Source organism: Oenanthe melanoleuca, chromosome 13, assembly GCF_029582105.1.
Source record: "Oenanthe melanoleuca isolate GR-GAL-2019-014 chromosome 13, OMel1.0, whole genome shotgun sequence".
Lineage (NCBI taxonomy): Eukaryota > Metazoa > Chordata > Aves > Passeriformes > Muscicapidae > Oenanthe > Oenanthe melanoleuca.
Genome location: NC_079347.1, coordinates 4,844,742 through 4,872,018, shown reverse-complemented (window position 1 = coordinate 4,872,018; position 27,277 = coordinate 4,844,742). Strand labels below are relative to the sequence as shown.

General features: G+C 45.4%; 2 protein-coding genes across 3 annotated transcripts; one reads left to right on the top strand and one right to left on the bottom strand.

Annotated features, from left to right (window-relative positions):
• Window positions 1-1,097: 1,097 nt before the first annotated feature.
• CREBRF (CREB3 regulatory factor) lies at window positions 1,098-27,259 on the bottom strand. 2 transcript variants are annotated; one of them, XM_056502656.1, is made up of 9 exons: window positions 26,996-27,259; window positions 17,566-17,743; window positions 16,572-16,697; window positions 14,643-15,726; window positions 10,406-10,600; window positions 8,540-8,729; window positions 7,986-8,059; window positions 7,507-7,629; window positions 1,098-6,993 (listed from the first exon to the last, which is right to left on the bottom strand). In XM_056502656.1, the coding sequence occupies exons 2-9, from the start codon at window positions 17,572-17,574 to the stop codon at window positions 6,878-6,880; spliced, it is 1,917 nt and encodes a 638-aa protein (XP_056358631.1). In that variant the 5' UTR covers window positions 17,575-17,743; window positions 26,996-27,259; the 3' UTR covers window positions 1,098-6,877. The 2 variants fall into 2 exon arrangements, with proteins under 2 accessions (XP_056358631.1, XP_056358632.1); XM_056502657.1 differs by having other exon boundaries at window positions 17,566-17,740.
• On the top strand, window positions 25,797-27,103 carry LOC130258932 (basic proline-rich protein-like). The gene is made up of 2 exons (XM_056502682.1): window positions 25,797-25,943; window positions 26,297-27,103. Exons 1-2 carry the CDS (start codon window positions 25,797-25,799, stop codon window positions 27,101-27,103), a joined length of 954 nt encoding a protein of 317 aa, XP_056358657.1.
• Window positions 27,260-27,277: the final 18 nt, after the last annotated feature.

The window sequence follows — 27,277 nt, the reverse complement described above, 5'->3', positions numbered from 1 at the left end:
GGATCGGGTCTGAGGGATCGGGTCTGAGGGATCGGGTCTGAGCGATCGGGGCTGAGCGATCGGGGCTGAGGGACCGGGGCTGAGGGATCGGGGCTGAGGGATCGGGGCTGCGGGGACGTGGCGGGGCCGGGCTGAGGGATCGGGGCTGAGGGATCGGGACTGAGGGATCGGGGCTGCGGGGACGTGGCGGGACCGGGGCTGAGGGACCGGGGCTGCGGGGACGTGGCGGGACCGGGCTGAGGAGCCGGGGCTGAGGGACCGGGGCTGAGGCTGAGGGGACGTGGCGGGACCGGGGCTGAGGGATAGGGGCTGAGGGGACGTGGCGGGGCTGGGGCTGAGGGGAATGTGCTGATCCACGGACACGGGGATGAACAAGAGAATTCCGGGATCGCCGAGGTTAAAAATGCCTCCGAGCCGATCCCGCCCAAGCTGTGCCCCATCCCCACCTGTCCCCCAGTGTCACCTCCAGCCCTTCCTTGGACACTCCAGGGATGGGGATCCAAATCTCCCTGGGCAGTTCCAATCCCTGACACCTTTCCATGGGGAAATTCCTGCTGCTGTCCACCCTGAGCTCCCCTGCCCAGCCTGAGGCTGTTCCCTCCTGTCAGGGAGTTGTGCAGAGCCAGAAGATTCCCCTGGAGAAATTCCAGGTTCACATCCCAAACCTCCTTGGGTTTCTGGACAGGCCGGGCTGACACCGGCCATGAGCAGGGTGGGGGGACACGAGGTCACTTCTGTGCCCCCAGAATGAGCAGCAGGACAATGAGCCTTTGCTTTTCCCACAAATTCCCCCCGGTGCTGTGTCCTTCCCCTGCTGCCCTCGGACCCTTTGGACAAAGGAGCTGGAGACATTTCCAGAGGAGCTGCAGGGAGCCAGGTTCTCCAGGCACTAATCCAGGTTCTGCAGATGGTCCCACACCGACCCAGCAGGGCTGTGAGGCAGCTCTGAGCACGAGGAAGGAAAAACCAAATATTTTCTTACCGAGCTGTCATCCCTTCCAAAGGACAGTTCCTGGAAATACCAGGAGACCGGGGATGTAGTTCAAAGCAGCAGATGCCATTCACCATCATACCATACACAGCAATTCCAGACAATATCTCCTCCACAATTTTTATTTTAAATTACAAAGGATGTTGCATACATTGATGAATTTGTATCTGAATAGAAGTGCTAGGGATCAAGGGTGACAGAGTAAACAAAGTCAATAGTTTAATTGTGCCTCTTTTCAAAAAAATAAAACTGCACAACTATTAACCAACATTTAACATTGCAACTCTTAACAGATCATGCTTTGAACAAGGTAAATTTATTTTCTAACAGAGACAAGACTTTCAGTAAGTTTTTCTGAGCTCCAGTTGGAAGTTGATTATAGAATATCAAGGACAGCATTACAATCATGACCCCAAGCATAGGCAGAACAGGATGCCATGTTTTGTTTAAAATGTGTTTTTTTTTGTTTTTTTGTTTTTTGCATCTGTATGTGCCATCAGCCTTAAGAATTCACCCAACCACAAATACTGAGCAGTAAGTTTTCATTGGATATATAATATTCTGGGAAGATAAGATGATTCCAATCACAATGTATGAATATCCATCATTATAAGAGAGATTAAAATCAAGTTTTCTTATTAAGTTCTGTTTCCTAATCAGAAGATTTTGATAGGATGGGATGTGCTTTTCCCAATACCAAATCCAATCCAGAAGTTTTCCTTACAGGAGCTAGTTAAATCACCCAAATTTACTTTAAAAGATACCCAACAACAAAAAATTTCAAACTCCAGAAAACCTCTGAGCAATGATCTAGAAAGTTTGGAGTTTTATTTTTTTTTATGGGGGAAACAAAAAATTGCAAGTGTGGCTTAAAAGAGCTCTGGTTCCACTTTTAGTTCCACAGCTCATTAAAAAGACAATAAATGCAGAGTCAGTATTTGCTCCTGTGGAAGTTCATGGATGTCTAAGAGGCTGAGGATTGTATTCAGAGTGCAAAGACACCTAGAAGCACTGGAGGGAAAACATGGCATTGTGAAATGCAAGTTGTAGAAAGACAGATTTTTGTTTGCTGCAAAGAAGATACAGCCTGAAAGTGCCATCTTTGATTAATGACATTGAAGAATCCCAATTTACATTGGGAGATATTCAAGAGTGGTGTTTTCTCAACAGACTAATGCCCTTAATACAGTTACAAGAAGGATCAGTCACTGAGGCAGCAACTGTTTGAAATGTACTTCACACGATCCCTGGGGTAAACAAAATAAACCTCAGCTGTGTGCAAGGCTGTGTCAACAAGCCAAGACCACATCTAGCAGCACACTCCACTAGGTGATTCCAACTGAAGCCTCCAAAAGAAATTCAGATCATGATTAGATGCACTCTTGAAACTCGGGTCTCAAGGCCAAATACAGATCCTGACATTCCTCCAGAAGTGGGCTGTGCCTCAGCAGAATTTCAGGAAGACGAGCAAGCACGTTTGAGGAACAGAACTGCATTTGCTATTTCTGCTGGAGGCAGATTGGATACAACCCTTGGAAATTCTCCTGATAAAACCTTTTAGAGCTTTCAAAAAAAAGAAAAAAAGCTATGTTTAAATGATTTATGGAAAAGCACATCCAGTCGTTATAGCTGTGAATAAGCTGTTTCATTAATGAAGGCAAATATTAGATAAATATTGGGGGAGGGTGGCTTTTAAAAATAAATTTTAAACTGACACTTCTACATTTCCAAAGTGTCTGTTTGCTTTTAGGTTAGTTAAAAGACCCTTCATTCATTTAAGGTTGTTTTTTTGTTTGTTTGCTTTTTTTAAAAACCCAACTTTTCCCTGGCCCTCTTAGTATGGAAAAAAAAATCAATCTATAAATTAGGAACTGAACACAGCTGAGCCTGACTCTCACATCAACTTTACAGCAATGCAACTTTATTAAATCACAATGATTTCAACTGGTATGATAAGAAAATCCAGCCCATCCACACGTAAACATAGCTTTAGTAGCAAGTCTCTCTCATCCCAAAAAACAAAAAGTACTCACCAAGTATCAGTAAATGTGTTCAATAAACCATAAAAGGAAGCGTTAGCAAAAGGGGTTTGGGGTTTAAAAACACCCTTCAGGAGCACCCCCACGTTTTGCAAGGCCATTCAAAAACTGGTCTTCCATAGAAATACAAAAGGACTACTGAGAGAAACTGAAATCAGCCCTATCCGCACTCGCTCCAGCACGCTTCCAGCAGCTCTGATTCCATCTCAGAAGCTTGGACGAGTTCAGAGGGAATGAAAAACATTTAGTTCTAGATGTACAAGTAAGGCACAATATAAAGCCACATCATCATCTGTCATGAAGGGAGGGGGAAGGACGAGGGTCATACATGGTACAGCAGAACAAGCAGCCCATCGATTCCAAGTGTGGCACCTACGTTCAGACTGACGAGATCTCGACAAGAGCAGTTATGACAGCATGCTTTTAATATGGAAACAAATCCTAGAGAATCCAGTGTATCAGAAAAAGGAAGAGCTTCTGGTTGTATTAAATCAAAAAATAGATCATTGTTTTTGGATATAGGATTAAAAGTGAATATTCACAATGCCTACACTCAAAAACAAACAAAAAAAAATATAACGCAGGACTTGGTTAAGATCCACATACTATGTATGAACACTGAAAATCTTTAGAAAATGGTCTTCTCTAAAGATCACCCCAAAACGCATGCCACAATTGCCAAAGAACAGAACATGTACATTTGTTGGTTTCTATACCCTTATAAGATTTTTGTTTGTGATAAGTATACACTAAATGTATATATTTTAATGACACTAGAGGAAGCAGATTGTTACTGGCATTAAAGTACAACCATTTCTAGACGGTTTAAATGCCACAGAGTCCCCTGGTTAAAATGTAAAGCTGCACAGCTTGCCTATGTCACCTTTATGATAAAGTTAAACCAGCAAAAGGTCTTATCTTTACTCTACATTTTACTGCCAGGTTTTATTTATCTCAAGTATCGCTGCAGCATTCTGACCAGCCCAGAGTTAGCAGCAAGTGGCAGGAATCATATAAAACGCAGTTTCTTTTTTTTTTCTTTTTCCTCTTTTTTTTTTTTTTTTTTTAAACAAAGTGCTTTTCTAAGATATACATACATATAAATAGTTACAAAATAAAGTGTCAACATTAAAAAGCTCAACTATTTCAAAGCTTTAACTTAAAATAATACATAGGAAACACTGAAATGCGAGGGTATGGAACTCACTAAAGATTTAAAGTCTACTTTGAAATGCGAGACCAAAATCATAGTCTGGTTTTCAGACAAAAATAAAAAGCTATAAAGTTGTGTGTTGCCCAGGATTCCCAGGCAGTACAAAAAAAAACAAGGAGGTGGGGGGGAAGCTTTTAAATACCTTGTCAGTTGAATTTGTCACAGAAGTTTTCACCTGATTTCACTGCTCTCTCTCAATGTTCAGAGATGCTGGCTCGCCTGCAGGGCTGGGATGGAGCACAGGGACAAGCTCTGTGTGCCAGCCCTGCCCAGGCACAGCCTGCAGCTCACAGGACACATTCTCTGTCGAGGCTTTTGGGGTCCAGGGCAGCTCCACAAGAACAAGAGGAATACACCAGACCCACTGTAGAAAGCAGCAGCCAATTCTCACCTCACCCAAACAACACCACCACAAACAAAACACCCACATTCCACTCTGATTTTGCAAGCTTTAAGTGGATGTACAAAGTTTTGCCTAAATTGCCCTCGGTATTTGTTCAGTCTCTTGTAGGAAAGACTTTCTGTACAGCTCAGTAGTGGTATTTTGGCCTCCTCCTCCCTTTTGAGTCTTCCAAAATATTTAGGTACAAAGGAAGCTGTGAGTGTGGCAGGGCCACCACCTTCACGGGCCACTCTTCCTGCACTGTTACTAATTCAGGTTTTTTTCTCTTATAGTACAAGCTTGGATATAAAAATAATCTACTTATAAACAAAAAGGAATCACAGTACAAACAAACTTAGACAAACTAGAAACAAAGTGGAGAAATTCCCCAAAGGGAGTGGGGAGAAAGCCTTCATGGACTTTTGCATTTTTTTTTCAGCAGCTACATTTGAAAATATTTGGTATTTCTATTTTCAGTAAACAGTGTTTTGTCAACTTTAAATAGGGAGAGAAAGAACAGGGAGGAAAAGGAGGGGGGGTCCATGAAACCAGAGAATGATCTTGCCTTGAGATAAAGGACTTTCTCATCAAAGGCTAAAGCTTTTAATCTGTACGTTAACACTGACTACAAAGCCAACTCTTATTAGCAGAAGAGCAAATAAGAACTTTGTGTTAATATTCTTCAATCATAGAAACTACTGAATTAACAAGAATAAGTCACATATAAGTCTGAAGAAGCTAGTTTCGAAATACCTGTACAAAAATATAAAAGTCTATAAATTTTTTTTTGTTTTGTTTTGTTTGAAGCCTGTGTTGATCCTTGGAAACATCACATGCATAATAATAATACATCAACTGGAAAAGTGGCAACTAAGGAATTAGATATTTGTAGCTCTTTTTTTTTTCCTCTTTACATATATACACGTTACAATAAAAATAATTTTATTTTGGTTGTTTGGTGGAAGTATACTACAACAAGCTAAATACTTTTTTTTTTTTTTAAATTCTCAAAGTCGAAAACTATTTTACCAATAGCTTACTAAAATCCAAATATATTAAAATCTCCTACAGTAAGTGCAGAGAAAAAAGATTTAAAGACTCCAAGACGGCCACCAACTTATCTACCATGGAAGCGAACTACAAGAACAGCAAAATAATATTGTTATGTATGAATGCTCCTTCTGTAGATAATTGGACCCAAACAAAAAAATTCACAGTTCAGTAAGATCCCTAACCCTGACCTTTAATTTTTTTTCTTTTTTTCTTTTGTTTTTACATTCAGTACAGTATCATATAAGCTGTGCAAAACTTTACTTAGACTGGCAGTTCGCCATATCAGTTGCATTTGTCTTTGGTACAAAAATAAACAATCGCATTAATGTGCAAGTATTTGTTTTCTTCCGGCCAAAGTACCGAAATTGAGTTTTCTAGAGCCATCTTTTATACAATACATAGACTCTGTGGCATATATCTACATTTTTCAACATATTCCTATATACATTCAAAAATTTTTTAAGAGCTGGAACAAATACATTAAAACCTAAAATCTCACCATCTATACAGCTCGGTTTTGCCCCTCAGGGTTTTCTTCATACAAAACTTTACCAGCTTATACTGATAGCTCTCCCCACAAAATACAAGGCACAAAGAATATACTTTTTTTTTCTCTTGCTTGCACAGACATTTAAATACTCTATTAAGCTCAGAAAATTAAAGTTTTATATGGCACACTAGCTCTAATGCTGCGTGTGCTATGTACAAGTTAATGGTTGCAAAGAAAGCTTACTGGATTTTTTTAAGAACAACAAAAGAAAATCCAATCATTTAAAAATAAAAAAGAACAAAAAACTCCCTACATTGACAGCTTCACCAAAAAAATGCTTCCTCTTACTTCACTTGGACCATAAACCTGTCACAATGTCTGGCAAATGCTAAAAATTTTCACTAGCAAACCCATGTTTTTGCTTCTAAAACAAATATATTCTGGTCCTAGATCATTTGAAAGAGAACTCTCATTTCTGCCCTTGAGCTTAAAAGCAGCTTTGAAACGATCTGGTTTATGGTCCAAAAATGCTCTGCAGCATTTTCTACCACGCCGTGATTTTTTTTCCTACACTGTTACTTGAAACCAACGGAACCTAGAGGTGAGTGTGTACAGAATGCTAAGCTGACATGCAGAGCAGAATTGCCATTTATACCGAGGAACTGGACAGCAGGGGCAGCACCTGGGCCAGGAGCAGCTGAGTCCTGAGCTAGACCTTGGCCGTGGGGATCCTCAGCCCCACCAGGCCGCCCGTGGCGTCGCCCTCCGCCGTCTTCTCCAGCACCTGGTTCACAAACTCCGACGTCTGCCCAGCCACAGGGAGCCCTGAAAGGAGGGGAGAGAACTGCTCTCAGTCACTGCTCGTGCCTCATTCCTATGGGCACGCAGCTGGGCTCACTCTGTATTCCAGAAATGGTTTGTGGTTGAGTGTGGTGAGGTCAGAGGGATGGATGGAGCAGCTCTGCTGGGAGAATTGGGGTTGTTCAGCCTGGAGAGGAGAAGCTTTGGGGTGAGCCCACTGTGCCCTTCTAGTGTCTGAATAACACAACAAGGTGGAGAGAGAATTTTTACAAGGCCTGGAGTGACAGGACAAGGGGGAATGTGCCAGAGGGCAGGGTTAGGTGGGATTTTGGGAAGGAATTGTTCCTTGTGAGGGTGCTGAGGCCCTGGCTGTGGCTGCCTCTGGATCCCTGGAAGTGCCCAAGGCCAGGCTGGACATTGGGGCTTGGATCAGCCTGGGACAGTGGAATGGGATGAGCTTTGGGGTTCCTTCCAACTCAGGGCATTTATGATTCTCTGTCTTTGTACCCAGTTAAATACACAAAGTTCACTGCTTACCAAGAGTGTCTTTAATAAGTATGTTCAACTTTTGCTCCATGTTGATTCCTCTGTCATCTTTAGGTACTTGCACCCGATTAACTATTTCTTGTTTAATGGAGTTGATGACAAAGAGTAAATTATCTGCAAAGAAAAAAGAAAAAGACTAGCTTTACATCACATTCTCCTGGAAGGGATTCACAGTTATCCACACACAGCTATCTGTGTCAAAGGTGTCACATCACACTTAATGTAAAATTAAATGTAATCATTTACATCAAACATTACCAATATTTTCAATAACATTTACAGCACACGCAAACATTTACATAATTTACATCTTGCAAAATAGCTCAACATTGCAGCTAACCCAATTTCCATTCACTTTATTCAATGGGCTGGTTTTGTACCAACTCTTTATGAGCCAGGTTACATCACTGGTGCAAAACACAGACTTGCCCAAACAAAAGAAAAATTAACATGTGAAGAGTTGTATTTACCATATTCCGTGTTGAGACCCCAGAGTTTTACTTTATTGGCTTCATACTGGGCTTTCTTTTTTAGTCTACAAGCCCTATGGCAAGAAGAGGGGAAGAATTAGAACACTACCAGAAATTCCAGAGCAGTAAGAGCCACAAACTCATCCACCATCCCTCCCAGAGCTGTGCTGCACAAATTCATCCATCCTCACTCACCTTCACTGCAAACACTCTGCTACCTGCATCTGCTCTCATTTGACACTTGGGGAATTTATCACTGTCCCACAGCTGAGGAAGCCAATTCCAGTGGAAACACATCCTCATCTAGGGGACAGCCAAACCACAGCTCCCAAGGTGCCAGCTGCTCAGCTTTTTGATAAACTGGTAATTCCCATTTGATAAACTGGTAATTCCCATTTGATAATCTGGTAATTGTCACTGGATAAATTGGTAAATGCCATTGCAGGAGCTGCCACATGAAGCAGGATTTCTTCAGGCAAAAATTATTTAGCTCTTTATCATTCACTTGTAACAATCCAAATTTTCTCATCCCTGCAGCTTTACCCAATGCATACCTGGAGGCCAACTTGTTCTTTTCTTTCCTTGACCTGGGTCTGGCAGTTAAGGGAAGTTCACTGACAGGTGTCAGGTCACTGATGACCTTATTCAGCTTCCTCAGCTCGTTACCAATCTGGAGGAGTTTTCTGGGGTTGGGAGTCAGGTCTTCTACATCAGTCCTCCGTGACTTCTTTGCTGCATATTTTCCTGTTTTAATTGTGCAGAAAAATGGGTAGGGAAGTGACATAATACATACACAAATCTGTGAGAAAATACCCTAAAATAGGCATTTTTTGGGTGCAGTTGAAGTTCCTTTGTTCATTGCAGGAGAATGGGCTGGAATCAGGTGATCCCCATGGCCTCCCACAATAGAAAGAGAATTTCCAGACAAAGAGCTTTGTACAATTCATATTCTATCCAGATCAGATAAGAGCAAATACTGCTGGCCAGGCCACTGGATGTGACAGAGAGCATACACACAACTCTGCTGAGAAATGTATGTCACAAGTTCAAACGCTGTTGTTTTGCTCCAGCTGTAAACTTGTTAACTCCTATTCAGCCAAAATATCCTCCTGCACACTCCAGTGGATTAAATTCCTAAATAATCTTATTGCTAAAGTTCTGTACTGAGAAAGAGTGCTGAGGCCTGGTGCTAAAATAATGTTCAGTGGTGCTGAGATGAAGTGATCCACATAAAGGCCAGTTAATTCCTTTTATTATGTGCATTTGAAGTTCTTTAAGGCCTGGTTTTGCACTTGACTTAAAGGTCAAGTGTCCAAGTGTCTGTTGGGAGTGAGTCCTCAAAACATATTTGGTTATTTAATAACAAATATAAAATAATGGAATCACACAATGGTTTGGGTTAGAAGGGACCTTAAACTCATCTTTTTCTCCTCCTTGCCATGGGCAAGGACACCTTCCACTAGATCAGGTTGCTCAAAGCTCCATCATGAGAAAGAGCAGTGATAGGGAATTTAGGTACTGATATTTCACTACAGGATAAAGAAGCTTTTAAAAACTAAGGAGATTTAAAGAAAAAATGCTTTCTTCCCTGAATAAATCTACAGGTAACAGCAGCAACAACAACAAAATCTTTTGATTTAAGAGAAGGCCAATTGCCATGTTAAAAGCAGTAATTTTCAACTCTAAGGGAATATTAACCTTACAACCAGGGAAGTTGGTTTAATTTGCTCCTTTAAAGCCAAAATCAAATAGAGGAGCCTAAAAGAGGTCCTGTGACAAGAAAACAAAAATACCCCTTAGAGTGGTTTGTTTTGGGTGATGTTAATCATGTTTGTGGTACAGTAATTGCTCATTGGGAATAAATCACAGTTATTAGAGCAACTGGTTTAAGTTTCTAAGAGGGCATCTTAAGGAAATAGTTTATTCTCAGAGGAGTAACTGCTTCACTGTGCTGCATTCACAGGGGGAAAAGGAGGAGGGAGGAGCAGAGAGACAGTTGTGCCTTAGTGCTTGTCCTCAGTTCATGCCACAGACCCTGAACTTGGCACCCAGAGCCCTCCCAGCCTCCTGCTAACACAGGCAGCACTGACAGCAACAGCCACCAGCAGCAAACCTCCCATCCCATATTTACAGTATCACACTGAGAAAGCTTTGAACTTCTGGGGTTTCCACTGAGAGCCCTTGGAAGTCACAATTCTCAATTCATCCACACTCCTCTGCAAGAAACCACACTGAAAATCCCTACTGTGTGTTCACTGTGCCTCCCTGGGCACTGCAGAGCCCCGCTAACTGAGAAACACAGCACTTGAACTTTCATGGCCAAAACACAACTTCTCAGCGCTTGCAAGGAGGGGAATTTGGCTGCTGGAGGTGTCACAAGGAGAGGCCAGTCATTTGTGAGCTGGATGAGGATTTCTTACCATGGTGGAGCCCGTTTTTCTGGTACATGTTGCTGGGCAGGGTGTCCCGGCTCCACTCGGACGGCCGCAGCATCCTCTCCTGCTGGGACGGCGTCAGCTGCTCGCTGTACTCCCAGAAATATCTCCTCTTGCCTCTTTTCCGAGAGGATATTGCAGTCATCTCTTTTAAATCCTCCACAGAATCGTTCTCATACCCTAAAAAGGATGCAGGGGGTTGTTTATATGCTGGTGACAGAATCGTCTGTAGCCCTTTAGCAGCAGACTGAGGATTCAAGTTAAGAGCAAAACCACAGAGAGATCTGTTCTGCATTATCTAACAGACTTGCTTTCCAGCACCAACTGCTCCTGGGTACTTGCCTTAAATCCAGGATAGACCCTGAGCCACTGATGGGGCCTCATTAGTTGAAAAAACCCACATAATTTATGCATGTAAAATCCCTTTGTGTTCTCTGACCCCCTAAGCTGTAGTGCCCCACAATCCCAGCACTGCCAAGTACAGATGTTGGACCATGTTCTCCCATCCTGACAGTTTTCTCCATGAATTGGCAGGAACACAATCCTATCTCACCTCCACATTTGACAAAAGCATGGAAAGAGAAGTAGATAATAAAGACAGAGTAGCAAAAGACAATAAAGAAAAGATTATTCAATTATAGAACACTCTGAGTCCCACAGGATGGAGTCCAACTCCTGCTGCTCCTTGAGTCCAAAGACCTGCAGGGAATAAATCCTGATTCCTCCTAGGCTGGAGAAGGGGCTCTGTGATCAGGACAGTGACCAAAGGATCATCTAAGCTGAAGGGATCTGGACCCACTGCTCAACCTCTTCTTCCTCTTTAGTGGGATGAGAAGAAATGAACCTCAGTAAAGCAGTACAATGTTTTAGAGGTGAATTATAATGCACTTGATACCATGAACTGCTCATGAAGGACCTGGAAATTGTAATGCCACTGTCCACATCACAGAAATATTTTACCATAACTATGCAAACACAAACCACAGGTTTTCAAACCCCAGATATACTTCAGAAAACAAAGATAAGCTATACTAAAGCTAAAATAACAATCTCAAACCACTGCATGGCCTTTTGTGCTAAAATGCTAAACAATAGTTTACATTTACTTAAAAAAGGAGCATTTGTAAACATCACATAATCTGATGGAGCTGAAGGAAAAGCCACCATGCATGGAGTGCAGGCTTAGCAAGCCTTGACCCCATATGCTTCAGCTCTGCTTCATCTTCCACCAGCACAAAGAACACTTTCTTCTTTTTAAAACAGTCCATTCAATTAGCCTGTTTGCACTTGAAAAACCAGCTGAAAGAGGATAAACAAACTTTCTTGCTTTGGTCTCTCACACCATAACCCAAAGCACAAATAGAAGTCAGGTATGCAGAAGGATGAAATCCATCCTGAAGTTCTGTTTCTCATCATTTCATCAACTCATTTGCTTGGATTCTCTGGTTTATTGGAAAGGCAGGATTTTAAAGGCAAACCAAACAATGAAACATGCTTTATAAAACATTTGTGTTGTATAGCCAAAATTATTGACCATTTACATTAAATACAGTTTCAAATACCATAAATATTTGTATCTGCAGCTCCATTTTACTCAAATGCTGTTTGGTGTAAGTATCAAAATACACTCAAAAAGCCCACTGACCTTCCACCTAAAAATAAAGCTATGTAACTCATTATACAGAAATATATAAATTGAGCCCATCTTCATGATAACAAAGAATTAATCCAAGCAATGAAAACAAATCTCTGTAAGAGCTGAAGTGTACAAATGTACAACAAGGTTAAAATCAGAACTTCCTGTTTGCTTATTCAAACTGTAATTAAGTTAGCAACTTCAATTACTTAATACATCCTGCCTTGCAAGCCCAGCACTGAGCTGCTGCCTTTATAAAGTTACATAAAAGAGCCAGTGCAGTGTCCTAACCCAACACACAAACTTGTTCAGCTGCTCTGCACTGTATTTATTCCTGCTCTTGGCAAAGATCACACAGCAGGGCAGGCCTCTAAGGAATCTGAAAGGGTTCTTGTATTTAACTCTGGAGCCCTTCACAAACCTCTCCTAGAAGTCATTCTTCACATCCCTCCCTGTGGTTTCAGGTTTAAATTCACCAGGGTTAAACCAAGCAGAACAGAGAACAGTGTGCACGTGACTTCTGCATCTCACCAGGTGAAACCCAAAAATAGCCCATGAAAGAAACCCAGAGAACTCCTCCTCTTCACCTCCTCACCACAAATCATTCCCAGAGGGATTTTTCTCCTCCAGCTGATAGTCCAGGTGCTCAGACTGATCTAATGCAGAGATTAGAACAATCTCTGTGTCTCCAGGAGCACTTTTTCATTCCTTTCTTCTCCAGTGCTACTGACAACTGAATGAATTGCTGCATTTCCCATTTCTGGAATCTCCTGACTACTTGATGGCAGGAACAGTCATTTAAAAGTCTTTCTGCTAAATGAGACAGGAAAAATATACTCAGTAATAACAAAACCACCACGTTTAAATGCTAGAAAAGGCCTGGGCTGGTAATTCCCATAATAAACTACTTTTGCAGGGGACCAAAATTGCTAAATCTGTGTCATGGTGATAATAAAAACACTGTTGTCCAAACTTGCCTGAGAGCCAGTCACATTTTTAGCTATTTCTCCTTCACTATATCTAAATATTTCCTCAGATAACACTTGGAGAAAGCATTCCATTCACTCTAAAAGCTTATGTGAAGAATAACCAAAAGCAAATTACATAGAAAAACTCATCAGAGGGCCAGCAATAACTAGCAGAATTTTGTCCTTTCAGTAAATTACATCCTCACTCAAAATACCAACTGATTTTGCTTTCTGAGCTGTGGAAGATTAAACTTTCCTGTGCTTTGCCTATTTTTAGATACTTTACCCATAGTATTTACCTTTAAAGGTAAAAAAGCAACACTAAGTACAAGAGTGACAGAATACCTGGAGATGTTAGTTTCTAAAATAGATTAAATATATGATAAAATTTTTAATATCACCACATTTGAGGTGAATTGGTTTTAGGCTTCATTCATGGAAGGGTTTGGCAAGCTTGGATAAGCTCAGATCCTCAGCTAATGCAGCAGAATGTGGATTGCTGGTCAGTAAAATAGTTAATGAAGTTAATTAATTCCATCCCCAGCATTTAACACAACCTCTCTTTTTCATGGATCCCAGTGCAACACATCCCCCATGGGCTGCAGAGCTGGAACAAAGAGCAGAGGGAGTTCACTCCAGAAGGGAGGAAGAGGCTTCAAAATGTTCATAAAAATGTGTTGTGTGCATGTGAAAGTAGCATAAAGGGCAGAGTGTTTAATGAGTTTAATGCCAACACAGGAAACCGAATTAGAAAATAATTTCATCTGAGAGTTCATTATGACAAACACTGACAAGCTTTAGGGAAGCTGCTGTTCTCAAGAAGGAAAAATTACAGCTGCTTTACCCCCCTTGAAGCTACATATTGCCAAATGTCTGAATACTTTAATTCTTATACTCTACTACAGGACATCTTTAAGATGTGAATATTGTAATACTTTCTGAAATGAAATTAATACTTGGTTACAATCTGCTTCCTGTGCAGATTTTATTTTTCTACAAGGTTACTGTTTTGTTACCTTCTAGGTGAAGGTTAGTTCTTATTCCTGCTGTTAGAACTCCATTTCTAGAGGCAGGAGAGAGGAATTCAGTATCTTCTGAAGCCCCACTAAGAGTTACTGCTGAAAACCACCAAGAAATTATTCTATTAATTTCAATCATTCTTTGGATTCTGTGGAAAAACTCCACCTTTAGGTAGGATTTTAGTAATTATGAAATGATTTCACTCAGGATGTGATTTCATCCTGACAGATCCAACTCTGGATAAATTCACAGCTACAAGAAGTGCTAGAAAACTCTGCACATCCTACCAGAGAGCTAAAAAAATAAAAAAAGAAGGCCACACTTGCAGGCAGCTGCTTTAACCTCAGGCTACAGCTGGGCTTCCTGTATTCTCTATTATTATTATTGCTGCACGACCACAGTTTTTCATGAAATAGGGTAACAGAGACTTTGCATACTTTGAATAAATTGTATTTTGCAAAGCACTTAGAAAATGTGGGAGTAGAGTTCACAACTTAAGATCAGTGCTGCTCATCTGTAACTACCAGGAGTTCAAAAGCTTTCCTTCCCACTCAGAGGACAAATCCATGAAAAACCATGAACCCAACCTCGCTGGTACCTGGTTCTGAGAAGGTGTCGCTGATGTCGTCGTCCTTGTCGTCCTCGTAATCCTCCTCCTCGTCGTCGTTTTCAGACAGCTCGTGCTCACTGCCAAATCCTTCATCGTGGTCCTCATCTTCAATATCATCCTCATCCTCCTCCTCCTCCTCAGGCTCTGCCTTGGCTGACTGCTCACCCAAAGTGTCTGTTACAAAAAGAGAATAATTGTGCTCTTCTTTCTTCTGCGAGGAGTCGGAGACGGAGGCGCTGGCGGAAAGGCTGCTCTCCCCCACGGCCAGCCCCGGGCTCTCCTGGGGAGGGCTGAGCAGCAGCTCCTGAGTCTCTTTAAAAGGCAGCCCAGGAGCTGTACTGTGCCCATGGGGGGACTCGAGTCCTTTTCTCTCCTGCCTCTTTGCCACAGCCCCACAGTAGCAGGTGTTCTCCTTGGCCGCGTCGGCGAGCGCCTGGCTCAGCGCCGGCCGGCTCTGCGGCACGGGGTTGATCTTTACCTTTGCCTTTTTCACATAGTCCTTACATTCCACGTGAATGTTCACCTTCTCAGTGCTGCACACGTTGCTCTTGGCCATGACCTGGGTGCTGGAGGCAGGCTGGCTGCCAGCCTTGCTGGCCTTCTGGGCACAGTCCGACAGCGCCGCCTCGGCCTGCACGTTCTTGGAGGAGCAGACCGGCGCCGCCGCCCTGCTCGCCATCTTTTTGCCAGGTAACAAAGGATTTAAAGGGTTTTGTTTTACACTAAAGAGCAAATCAGGGTAGTAGAGTGAATCTGAGACAGGCTGGGAGTCCTCACTGTTCAGCTGAGCCAGCGTGGGTGTTTTGCTTATCACCTCTTCATCCTGGTACGGGCTTGAAAAGTCATCGAGGCCCAGGTAATCCACCTCTTTTGTCCCCCAGATGTCACAGCTGGTTAATTTAGTGTACTTAGTTAGGTCTTCACAGTAGGTATCCCACTGCTCCCACTTGGAGGTGAAAGCAGCTTCTTTGTCCAGGATGTCCGTAAAAGACTCCAGGTTCTCAAGGTCTTTGCAGTCCTCCATGAACAGCAAGTTGTCCCTGGAGCTTTGCTGATAGTCCATTTCTCTGTCCTGTGCACATTAAGATAAAAGTTAATATAAAAAAAGTATCCATCACCTCTTTCCTCTACTTAATCTGGTAAGGAGAGCTCAACTCCAGTGAAGTATGAGAGAGTGGTGACATAGGAAGAGACCTTGACTTTCAACTAAAAGGTTCTTCTGAAGGTCAGAATGAAGTTCAGCTCCTGTGCTTCAGCAACAGATCTTTCTGAAGACACTGCTCTTCCTGTAACACTGTATTTTCCTGCTATTGCAAATCTATCTGCTCATCAGGAACTAAACCAGTACCACTATCCATGTATTTAAAATATGAAAGACATCACAGGCATCTCTGTAATCTAGGTCAATCTCTCCTGTGTGCTTAACAGAACATGCTTGAGTTTACCAGCTCCTGGAAAACCTCATTCTAACACAACCAATTAATGACCACGAGTGACCTTTCTCCTTTGATGCAGGGAGAAAATGAAAAAGGGACTGCTCATGTAAGTAGTTTGTGAGTCAACTTTTATTTTCCTTCTCCTGCATTGACAGCTTGGGTAAATAGAACATAGCAGAGGGAAATTCTTCCCTGTGAGGGTGGTGATGCCCTGGCTGCCTCATCCCTGAAGTGTCAGGGGTGAGGCTGGACAGGGCTTGGAGCACTCTGGGCTAGTGGGAGGTGGGTTTGAGCCTCTCCAATGGCCAGTTGGAAGAAGTGCCTGCTGAGGAAGCATCACATTTGCTGGACAAGCTCTTCCCTAATCAGCAGCCAGAATAATGAATAATTTTCCTGCATTCTTGAACCAACCCCCCTTTATTCCTACAGGAACTGGTGTCAGTCAAGGAGATGAAATTCTGGGCACACACAGGTGACCTACCAGTTCATACATGAAGTCTGGATCCGAGCTGCTGGCCAGGACATCCGTGCTCATCAGAGTCTGCTCTGAAAACAGGTGGCTCCGAAAGGCATCCCCAAAAGGAGGGTCCATTCCACTCACACTGGGCTAAACACAACAGACATTTCAAATTGATATAAAAAGGCACATTTTCATCTTCCACAAACAGAAAGAGGATCACCATTTCCTCCTAGTCTCCACAGATAAGCACAATGTTCCCCAGAGCCAGAGAGTGCTTCAAGAGCAGCTGACATCATGCAGGAGCAATCAAAGGACACATTTTTATCCACCACAGAGCTGCAAGAGCATTCACTGCTCCTTCATTCTTCCCTGTTGGTTTGAAAGTCTTGTGTTTGCCAAGTTTTGGGATATGCTGGCATTTTAGAAGATGAGGGCCAGTCCTGGCAAGATCTGGGAGTCCCTTAATACAAATAATTTTGTACTACAGCAGTGTTGACTGTGTTTAGAGCCATCAGAACTCATAAAACTTCCATATGAAATTGTAAGGAAAGCAAAATTTATGACAACTAAATCAAGATTGTTACCTCTCTCTCAAGAACGAAGTGAAATTTGGCAAAAAAAGCATTATGCAGGATGACTGGGCATGCAGGGAATGGGCAGCAAGGCCTTCTGCTACATTTAATTCCAGACCTCAATTTCTCTTCTAGACACTCTCACCCTGAGGGCTGGGAAGGGAGAAACACTGTGCTGCTGAAAGTCATTCAGTGTGCTGAGTGTGAATCACTGCAGCAATAAAAGGCTGTTCTGCTCTCCAGGCACCCTCCCTCACCAAGAGACAACGTGGCTGAAGCTTGAACAAACACAGAGCAAGAGCAGCACCACAGCCACTACAGGGACCCTACAAAATAGACATCCTTTAATTTCTTACACATCTCCCTTCCCAGTGCTGGTCAAATTTGTTCTTAAACAGAGGCAAAATTATTTACAGAAGCAAATGAAATCCTATCAGACTTACCTGAGGCATTTCCAAGCCCAGATTCCCCAAATCCAATTCCAAACTTCTTGTTTTATTCACTTGTAGATTCCTTTCCAGCTTTACTTCAGTCTCAGGGAGTTTACACTATCCATGCAATGAAATTTTTCCTTAGGATAACTTCAGTTCACCCTGATGGAGCTTTTCTATTTGTTGACTTCTGTGCAGAATAAACACAGCAAACCCCCAAGGAGGTGAGTAATCCTTCACCAACAAGGTGAATGCTTAAATAACAGCCAAAGGCAAGAATTTCCCCTGAAAATTGATTTTTCCTCATGCTTGAATGTATAGAGATTTTCTTCCCCTGCTATCTTTCATTGAATGAAAAGCCACAGATGTTACAGAACAGAGCTGCTGCAAAACCATTTTTGGCCAAGTTACATTTTGTTGCCTTTTTTCCTCTCTGCTGAGACCAGCAAGCTCTACAGACACACCTGAAGAGAAAACTCTGCCAAACTGGGAACAATAATCAGCACACTGCTGAGTATTCAAGAGAGACACAACCTTTATGACTAATGTAACAGAGCCAATAAACTCTAAAAATGTCTCAGGCAAAAGTCCCAGAATACAAATTTCAGAGCAGGCAGAAATGCTGTTTCAGTGGTATCTCCTCCTCTTCTTCAGGGATGAATCCATCCAGCATCAGATAAGATTCCATCAATCACTCACACAGCAACATCTAGTGGTAGAGGATCACAGAAACCATCCAGCAGCAGAGCAGGAGAGAAAGATTTCCCCAAGAGAACAAATTAAAACCTGCCAAATGCACAGCTGGCTAATAAAATATCTTCTCTATTAATTCAAGTAAGGCATATGTTGACATTGGACCAATTAATCTACTGGTAGTTTCACCAGTTTAGGAGTTTCTATAGGTCTGCTCTACTTCAGATGTTTGTCTCATGACTCTTCTGAGCAGCATTTTGAACAGTGTAAGGAAAATCCTCACTCAGCATTGCTCTAAGTCAGGCTTTGGTGCAATCTGCTCAGGCTGTGTTTATTCTCCTCTTTTGAAAAACAAATAGTAAACTCTAAGTGTTCCCCCACAGCTCAGAACCCTCCCCCAGCAGCACATGACAGCATCCCCGTGATTATTCCCACTTTCAGATGGTATCTCAGCTAGTTTGTCCTCTTTAGCATATGGACCATCAGACTGTGGTAAAAACAGACACCATGCAAAGAAGTCTTTACTTATCAAAGCAGGCTGCTTTGCAAAGAGCAGCTGGAATATAAAGAACAACAGTTACAGGTCCAGTTACACAGGAGTTCTCAGCTGAACCCTTGCTACCCCTGCCAGAGTGGCCATTCCTCACAGGGCCCTGTGATGAACGAGCCAGCTCCTTGTGAGAAAAGCTCCTTTCTGCTCCAAAACCTCCAGGGAACCCTTTATTTATTGAAAAGCGACATTTAAAGTGAAGTTTGTGCCTCAGCAAGCCCCATCTCCCTTCAGCCAGCAAAGGGCACAGCACAGCAGGACTGGCCCTTCCCAGCAGTGACTGAGTCACTGCTCAGCTCACCTGGCCTGGGAGAGAGGGCCTGTCCTTTAAAACAAACACAGGATGCTCTCAGACACAACGGGTCATGGTCCTAAACACCCAAACCCTTTCTCTCCATGCAGATTGATGCCTTTTTCACCAGCACATCAGATGAACACTTTGACATCATCACCAGACTGCATTCACAAGGAGACTGCCAGAGTTCTCCAGGATACAAAGGGGAAAGAAAGGAAACATTTGCTGCTTCTTCACTGGTTATTCTTTGCTGTGGTTTTTGTTAGAGCATGGGCCCCAAGCTGTTCCACACACAGCAAAGGGGGCTGAAACTTCATCTCTAGTGACACTGATTTCAGTAACAACCAACCAACACTTCCAGGTGCCAGCTTTTGGATCACTTCCAAATCCTCAAAACAAGCACTAAAAGCTCAAAATACCTCTATCACTCCAGTCTTGAAGATGGCAAACTTCTTTCACTGTTTAAGAATGCCAGTGCATGTCCTCTCAGGTCAAAGCAGTGTATCAGCTAACCCAATTATTCCCCTAATTCTCTTTCTATTTAATTCCTGACATTTTATAATCTTCATATTTAAATGTAACTTGAATCCCAGTAGGATCTAGTTGACTATTCCACAATGTAAGATTTTTCTTTGTAGCTCTGTAGAGGGGGAAAACACAGTGAGGCCATGAAAAGAAAGACATTGCCTCAGGGAGCTGCACAATCCAGATATCCTTCATGCTCCCAACAAAGCAGCCCTACTTCCAACTGCTTTCCAAATTTCCCAGAAAGATCAAGGTCATCATTAAAAGCCTCCTGCTGTTTGTACTCAACTACCAGTGTTTCTCCATGAACCAGTAAATAAAGATGTATGGCACAAGTCAATGACACATATGGAAGCACAGGTGTAAAATCAGAACTTGCTGTGAAGGAAAGTAATTTGTAGACTGCAGTTAAAGTCCCATTTTTACAGAATTTATCATTACTGGCACTTTCAGCCCAAGACTGAGTTAGAAAAGAATAGTCCAGCTGTTGTGTTATCTATAATGAATGCAGCTCTGAATGAACTCAAAGAGCTGTGGCAGAGCTCAAGTACAGCAGCACTAAGAATTACTGAAGATAAATATAGCAGGAATTTCTGCTTCAGGACAATTTCCATCAATGCCTCCCATCAGCCTTTCCCAAATGCAGAGACAGGTGGAATACAGAGCCCGGAGCAGGGTGCTGGCTCCTCTGGCAACAGCCTGCAGGGAAATCAGATTAAGGTGATTAAGGAGCCAGGCCCGGAGCTGGCTCTGTGTCTGCAGGTCTGGAGTCACATCAGGGCCCTCTGCTCTGGGAGGAGGCTCCTTCCCTCCCTGGGACCTGAGGAAGGGCAGCACACCTGAGGGGAGCCTGCAACACACACGGGGAGGGACTCTCTACAAGGGATGGAGTGACAGGACAAGGGAATGGCTTCACACTGACACAGAGTAGGGTTAGGTGGGACATTAGGAAGGAATTCCTCCCTCTGAGGGTGGTGATGCCCTGGCACAGGTGCCCAGAGAAGCTGTGGCTGCCCCTGGATCCCTGAAAGTGCTGCAGACCGGGTTGGATGGGGCTTGGAGCAGCCTGGGATAATGGAAGGTGTCCCTGCCCATGGCAAAGGGTTAAAATGAAATAATCTTTTAAGGTCTAGCCTGAACCATTCCATGATTCTGTGATCTCAGGAACAGTAGTGTCCATCTAACATTTAAGAATTTGGGTTACTGATGGAGGCACGCACATGTACATTGCTTAAAATCCCATCAGTCATCCACAAGGAACCAAAGCCCATTCTGTGGAGTTAATACCTAATTAATCTAATGACAAACCCTAAATAAAAAGGATCCCCTGTATTTAATATTTTCTTTCTGAAGAGGAACAGTGGTTCCAAGATGCCCAGGAAGACTGAATTTCACACGGGAGCAGCAGGTGCATTACCTGGGATTACTGGTCTACCCCAGCCCACAACAGGAGCTAAACTCCAAACATGCAGCATTTAGGACACACAGTGCAGCTCCTGTGCACGTGCTGCCTCTTGGGCCACTAAAACACCTCCTGCCACAACACAGCACCTCCAAAGAAGCCCCTGGAAGAGAAAACCCAAAAATTCAGCTTTTAGCTTGGCACCTCTGAAAGTCTCTCGGTCACCTGTGTGAATCACTTGTACCATGGCTGTAAGAAAGTTGCTATTTCTGGCCCAGTTCAGCTGCGTGTTTTGTACCACTGGAAAGGCACAGGGAGTGTGGCTGTGCTGTTCTGTTGGCTGCACAGTGCTTATTATCCCAGCAGCTAAATGCCTGCTGTAAGTGCATTACAGGAACAATTACTTTCATGATGGTGACTGCATCACACAGCACAGCTTGTCAAAGTCACTATTTTGATGCAGGTATTAAAAAATAGCTCACAAGAGCCTGCCTGTACTAAACCTAAAAGCTCAGGCTAAAACATTCATGGCCAACTCTGAATTTCAGAGAAAGCACAAAAACTACGCCATGTGCTTGGGAAGAACCATGATGTACCATGCACTGTTTGCTGTATCTGGATTTTGTATGAAATACTGGAGCTGGAGATGCAAGTTGTTCTCCTGCACTCTCTTAAAAACATCTTTTCCTTCCACAGTTTGTGCCAACTTGTTTTCTGTTACAGAACACCCTCTGCTCAGGGCAGTTTTCAAGCTGAGAACGTGCAGACTGCCTGGGGTGGAGTCCATCCCTGGAGGTGTCCAGGGAATGTCTGGACATGGCACTGGTTGAGAAGGTGGGAATCACTCACAGCTTGGGCTCAACGGCTTTGGAGAACTTTTCCAACATCAATGAACGCGTACGTTTCTTACTTTGGTTTCTGAAAAATGGTCTTTTTTTTTTTTTCTTTCTACATTATTCTTCAATAATTATCCAGACTTAAAAAAAACTCTTTTACTTTTCTCCCCCACCACGAAGATGCTAAGTTTATTAGTACTATTATTATTTCATGGCAGTGAGCAAAGACACTCTTTTAAATGTCTTCCTGCATTTCCTCCCACCACAGTCTCATTCTTGGACTCACAAAAGCAGCCAAGTCCCTCTATCTTGTTGGTGAAGGATTTCTATTAAAATGCCAGGCATTATGCTCTTTGCTTTTTCTGTCCTGGAGAGAAAACAACATCTGCTTAAAACCCCCAGACCCTGAGTCTGATGGAGCATTGCCACTTAAAAGATCTAAAGATACACAGATTGTTTCACTTCTTCTAAGCCTCTTCCCTCCAGGAGAGGGAAACTCTTACTTCACTGTCTCTGTTCCTGTTCCTCTACTGACCATCCCTTCCCCCTCCAGTGTAATTTTTCCAATCCTATTTGCCCACAGCAGACAGACCTCAAGACCTGGAAGTGATACCTCTGAAGAGAAGCTCTGGTCTGCAGTCACACACACACCACCTCAGGCAGCAGAGCCCAGGAGCCACCACAAAACCCAGAACTCAGGGATGGACCCCCCATGCCAACACCAATTCCCAGCTCTGGGGGTGCTCCAGCTGTGTCAGCAAACAGATCCCAGAAACTGCTGGAATCACACAGTCACTAAATGGTTTGGGCTGGAAAGAAGCTTAAAGTTCATCTGGTTCCACTCCCCTGCCAGGGGCAAGTACACCTTCTGTCCCAGAAGGCTCCAAACTCCAATGTTCAACCTGGCCTTGGACATTTCCAGGGATCCAGGGGCAGCCACAGCTTCTCTGGGCACGTGTGCCAGGGCCTCAGCACCCTCACAGGGAACAGTTCCTTCCCAACATCCCATCCAACCCTGCCCTCTATCAGTGTGAAGCCATTCCCTGTCACTCCAGGCTCTGGTAAAATCCTCTCTCCATTTTTCCTGCAGCTCCTTCAGGCCCTGCAAGGCCACAATTGTGTCACCCCAAAGCTTCTCCTGTGCAGGTGAACAATCCCAGCTGTCCCAGCAGAGCTGCTCCATCCCTCTGCCCATCCTGGAGCCTCCCCTGGGCTCTCTCCACAGCTCCAGCTCCTCACTGTGCTGTGCTGGGGCAGCTCTGCAGGGCTCTCACCTGAGCACAGGGACACAGGGACACAATCCCAGCCCCTTTCCTGCTGCCCACTGGGGATCAGCCCAGGGCATGGGGGGCTCCTGGGGGCCAAGGCAGGTGCAGCTCTTGGCCACCAGCACCCCCAGATCCTTCTCCCAGGGCTGCTCCACCTGTGCTTCCCCAGCCTGTGTTTATATCCCAGCCTGCACTGATATTGACCATCAGGCAACAGGCAGAAGCAAAAAAAAAAAAAAAGTTATTACTTATTAATCTAACAAACATTCTGCATCAACATATTTTGTAACAACTATGCCCAGATTAATATATTCCTACCAGAAGCACTCTTCTGTATGTTCTGGAACAAAAACTGAGATTTTATTCTTATTTTAGTGCTAAGAGTGGGATGTGCAGTATGTTAAACTTATTAGAACTATATTAACAGACTTTAATTAATTTTAAAAAATGCTTACATTTAAAATATTCATAGCATAAACCTTTATTAAAATAACACTGCAGAGTTAGGAGAGTTGTTTGCACACGAGAATTGGTAGTAAAACTAACATTTACATTTTTTTTAAGCTGTAGATTTCCCCTGAAGCAGCGTGGGGTGAAAGCAATGGCACAAAACAAAAGCAAAACTAAATAACAATTCAGTTTCCAATCTCCAGCAATATTCTACATCCTGACAGGATGGCTGCTCCTATATTTTTTTCTGGCAGAGTCTTGCAGACTAAGAAAAAAATTAATTCTGTAGTTTCCAGGAAAAAACAAAAAACAACCCAAGTCTTATGATGAAGAGTACAGTCTGGTCTAGTCTTCATACTGTGAAATTACAATTGTTATACTCTTGTTAGAAATGGAGCATCTGTACTGAATACTTCAAAGCTAGCAGCAAGTCTGAAAAATGCATCAGTCAAAATTGCCCAAAAAGTAAAAAAAAAAAAAAAAAAAAAAGTGGCTTAAGAGTTTAAAACCAGAAGTATTAAAAAAAATAATCAAGGAAATTATTATAGCAAGGTCTAAACCTTAAATTTACAATTTTCACAAAACTTTTGGTTTAACTCTCATGCCAATGTTGACTCTTGAGCACTTCTTATGCAGTGCCAAATCTGCTTATTAAGGTTTGATGTTAAAACATTCAATTAAACTTCCCAAATCTCAGAGCATGGACATGCAGGCCATGAAATCTAAACCTGTGGGTTCCCTTATTTATCCCACACTATCAGTCTGTTAGTGGGACAGAAGTTTCTGTCTGTTCCAAATTAATTCCAAATTAATTCCTGCTAATGCTGACTTCAATCTCTGTCCTTCACAAGGCTGTTTGCTTCTCTCATTATTTAAAATCCACCTGAGAATGCTCAGGGGCCTTAAGCCTCTGCTGCAGATTGTTTTTACCAGGGAATATTCCCATCAAACACAGAATAATTCCTCCGTGGCTCTGGTGAATTACTGACTGTGGGCATGTTTGAGGTCTCTGAGCTGCTGTTATTTATGCATTTCAAAAGGAATCTCACTGAGATTATTTTAGCAGGAAAGGTTTCTTGCAGAACTATCACACCCAGAGAAGCTGTGGCTTCCCCTGGATCCCTGGAAGTGTCAAAAGCCAGGTTGGATGGGGCTTGGAGCAGCCTGGGATAGTGGAGGGTGTCCATGCCCATGGCAGGGGGTTAAAATTCAATAATCTTTAATGTCCTTTCCAATAAACCATTCTGGGATTCTATTATTTATTTTCCATAGAAATTCTGACTTCTCATTTAAAGAGCCAACAACAGAAATCGACCACATTTCTAAAACACCTACATCTGCCCCTCTGTAATTTTTACCATGAAAACACATTCAATAATAATTATAATTAACCTTCCCCACAAGGATGCTCAGAGGCAACATTAGAGGCACTTTAAACACAATCTTTAAAACACTTACAAGTGTTTAAAAGGCAATATGAGACTGATTCTGTTCTGTGGAGCTTGATTTCAACAAGTTACCCCTCGAGTGGCAGCAGCAGAAGGATCACGATCGCTTTAAGGGAGAACCGCACATGGGAGCTGGCAGCGCTGAGCGCTCAGCCTGTTGCTGAATAAAGTGTGTTTTATAGTGAGATTTTATAGTGAGAGCGGAACGGTCCCGGACACCGGATCCCATCCATCCGTGCCTCAGAAATGCCGTGGGCTGCGGGACAGGGGGAGGGCACGGCAGCGATGCCGCGGGTGGGGAATAACGCGCAGGGTGGGGACCCGGGGATAAAAGGGAAATGATAATATAATAAAGATGGGGTTTGAGTCCTCGGTGACACGAGGGGCTTTCATCAAGGTGCTCCCGGCTCCCTGCGTGAGCTCAGAGCAGACACGGAGAGGGGTTGGACCCCGTGTGGGGACCCGCGGGCGGCTCCGGGAACTCAGGGATGTTTTATAACCCAAAGCTGAGGGACGGGCCGGGAGCAGGACACGGGAACGCGGCCCGTGCTCCGCTCAGCGCGGGGAACGGGACCCCCCGCGCGGGCACCGCCCCGGGCCGGCCCCGCCGCTCGGGTGGGACAGCCCCCTGAGGCACAGCGCTGCGGAGGGACGGGCACCGCGCGTGGGTCCCGCAGCCACGGCCCGCGCGGGGCCCGCGTCCCCCGTGTGTCCCCACTGCGTCCCTCCTGCGTCCCCCGGCCCGGCCCTGACCCACTAACACACCTCCGGCCAACATGGCCGCCCCGCCGCCCAGCGCAGCCTACCCCGGCCGCCGCCGCCCCGCCCTCCGCGCCCGCCCATTGGCCGGCTGCTCCTCCGCGCGCGCTCCCATTGGCCGCCGCGGCCGCCGCTCACCCGCCCAGCGGCCCTTTCAAGCTAGGGTGAGGCGACATGTAAACAAACCCCCTCCCGCCGCCCCGGCCGCGGCCCCGCGACCCCCGCGCCGCGCCCGCCGCTCCGCGCACCCGCCCGGCCGCTCCCGGCCCCGCCGAGCCGGACACAGCGCCCGGGGACCCGTGTGCAGAGGGGGGCGGCCCCCGCCCGGCGACCCCCGCCAGGGCTGCGGGTAGCCGGAGCTCAGCCGCGCTGCCCGAGAGAAGCCCCTTCCCGGGACCGCGGCTCGCAGCGAACAGCCGTCCCCCCGCTCTGTCATTATATAAACGCCGCGCCGGAGCGGGGACGGTCCCGTCCCGCCCTGCCCCGCACTCGCGGAGCGGGGATTCCTCTCCGCCAGCTCTGCTCCACAGCCTTCGGAGAGGAGCCGCCCGTCGGGCACCAACACGCCCGGACACAGAGATCCCGCACGCCCACGGGTCACCCCCGGCCGTCCCCAGCACTCAAACAGGTCGCAATCGGAGGAGGTGACTCCGAGCCCGAAAGGCAGAGGAGTGCAGGACCTGCCGAACCCTTCTCTCCGTTCCCGGGCAGCCCCTCCGCCCGCACACCCAGAGCGGCCGGGCTCCCCCGGCAGGACGGCGCTTTCCTCTCCTCTGCGAGCCTCGCTTTCCTTGTAAAGGCACGGGCCGCTCCTGCCGGGCGGAGGCTGCAGCGGACAACACCGACAGCTCTCCGCTCAGCCCGCGCTCCGTCCCTGCAGCCCCTTCTCCTCGCCCCTACCCCAGCCCCGGCCCGCACAGCCCCGCTCCGGACCGGGCGCCCCCCGCGCAGCGCTGCTCTCCCGCGGCCCCGGCAGCCACACCCCCCCGGCGGGCGAGCGGAGCGGAGAGGAGCGGAGGGGCCGCTGGCAGCATCCCCGTCCCGCTGCCCTCAGCAGCCGGGCACACACCTCCGTGCCGCTCTGCCTCCCTCCCTGCAGCCCCCTGCCCGGCGGCACCGCCTCCTCCCGCCGGACCACCCGCGCCCCGCGCCCCCCGACCCCCGGCCCGCTCGCGGTCCCGCGGAGCTCCGCGATCCCCCCGAGCCCCTCACTCACGGCGCTCAGCGGGGGCCGCAGCCCCGCGCGGCCCGGCCCGGCCCCTCCATGCGGCCCCGGGTTTGTTTGTTTATGTCCCTTCCTGACGGGTTCCCGGAAATCGCGTGACTCGAGCCTCACGTGGCCCGAGGGGGCGGGCGCGCGCGGGGGGCGGGGGGAAGGGGGCTGCGCCAGCCAATGGCTGGGGGCTCTGTGTGTCACGTGACGCGGAGCGGCGCGCGGGGGGTATTTAAGGCGGGGAGGCGGCGGCGCTCGGGGTCCTGTGTCCGTGCTGGGCTCGGT

Bases quoted from the DNA above. Each gene is read 5' to 3' on its own strand.
- LOC130258932 (XM_056502682.1), top strand. From the start codon at position 25,797: ATGGCCGCCCCGCCGCCCAGCGCAGCCTACCCCGGCCGCCGCCGCCCC. The intron at 25,944-26,296 runs GTGAGGCGACAT...CCTCTCCGCCAG, and splicing joins AGCGGCCCTTTCAAGCTAGG to CTCTGCTCCACAGCCTTCGG.
- CREBRF (XM_056502656.1), bottom strand. The intron at 15,727-16,571 runs GTAGGTCACCTG...TAATGTGCACAG, and splicing joins CAGACTTCATGTATGAACTG to GACAGAGAAATGGACTATCA. The intron at 8,060-8,539 runs GTATGCATTGGG...TTCTTGCCATAG, and splicing joins AAGAACAAGTTGGCCTCCAG to GGCTTGTAGACTAAAAAAGA.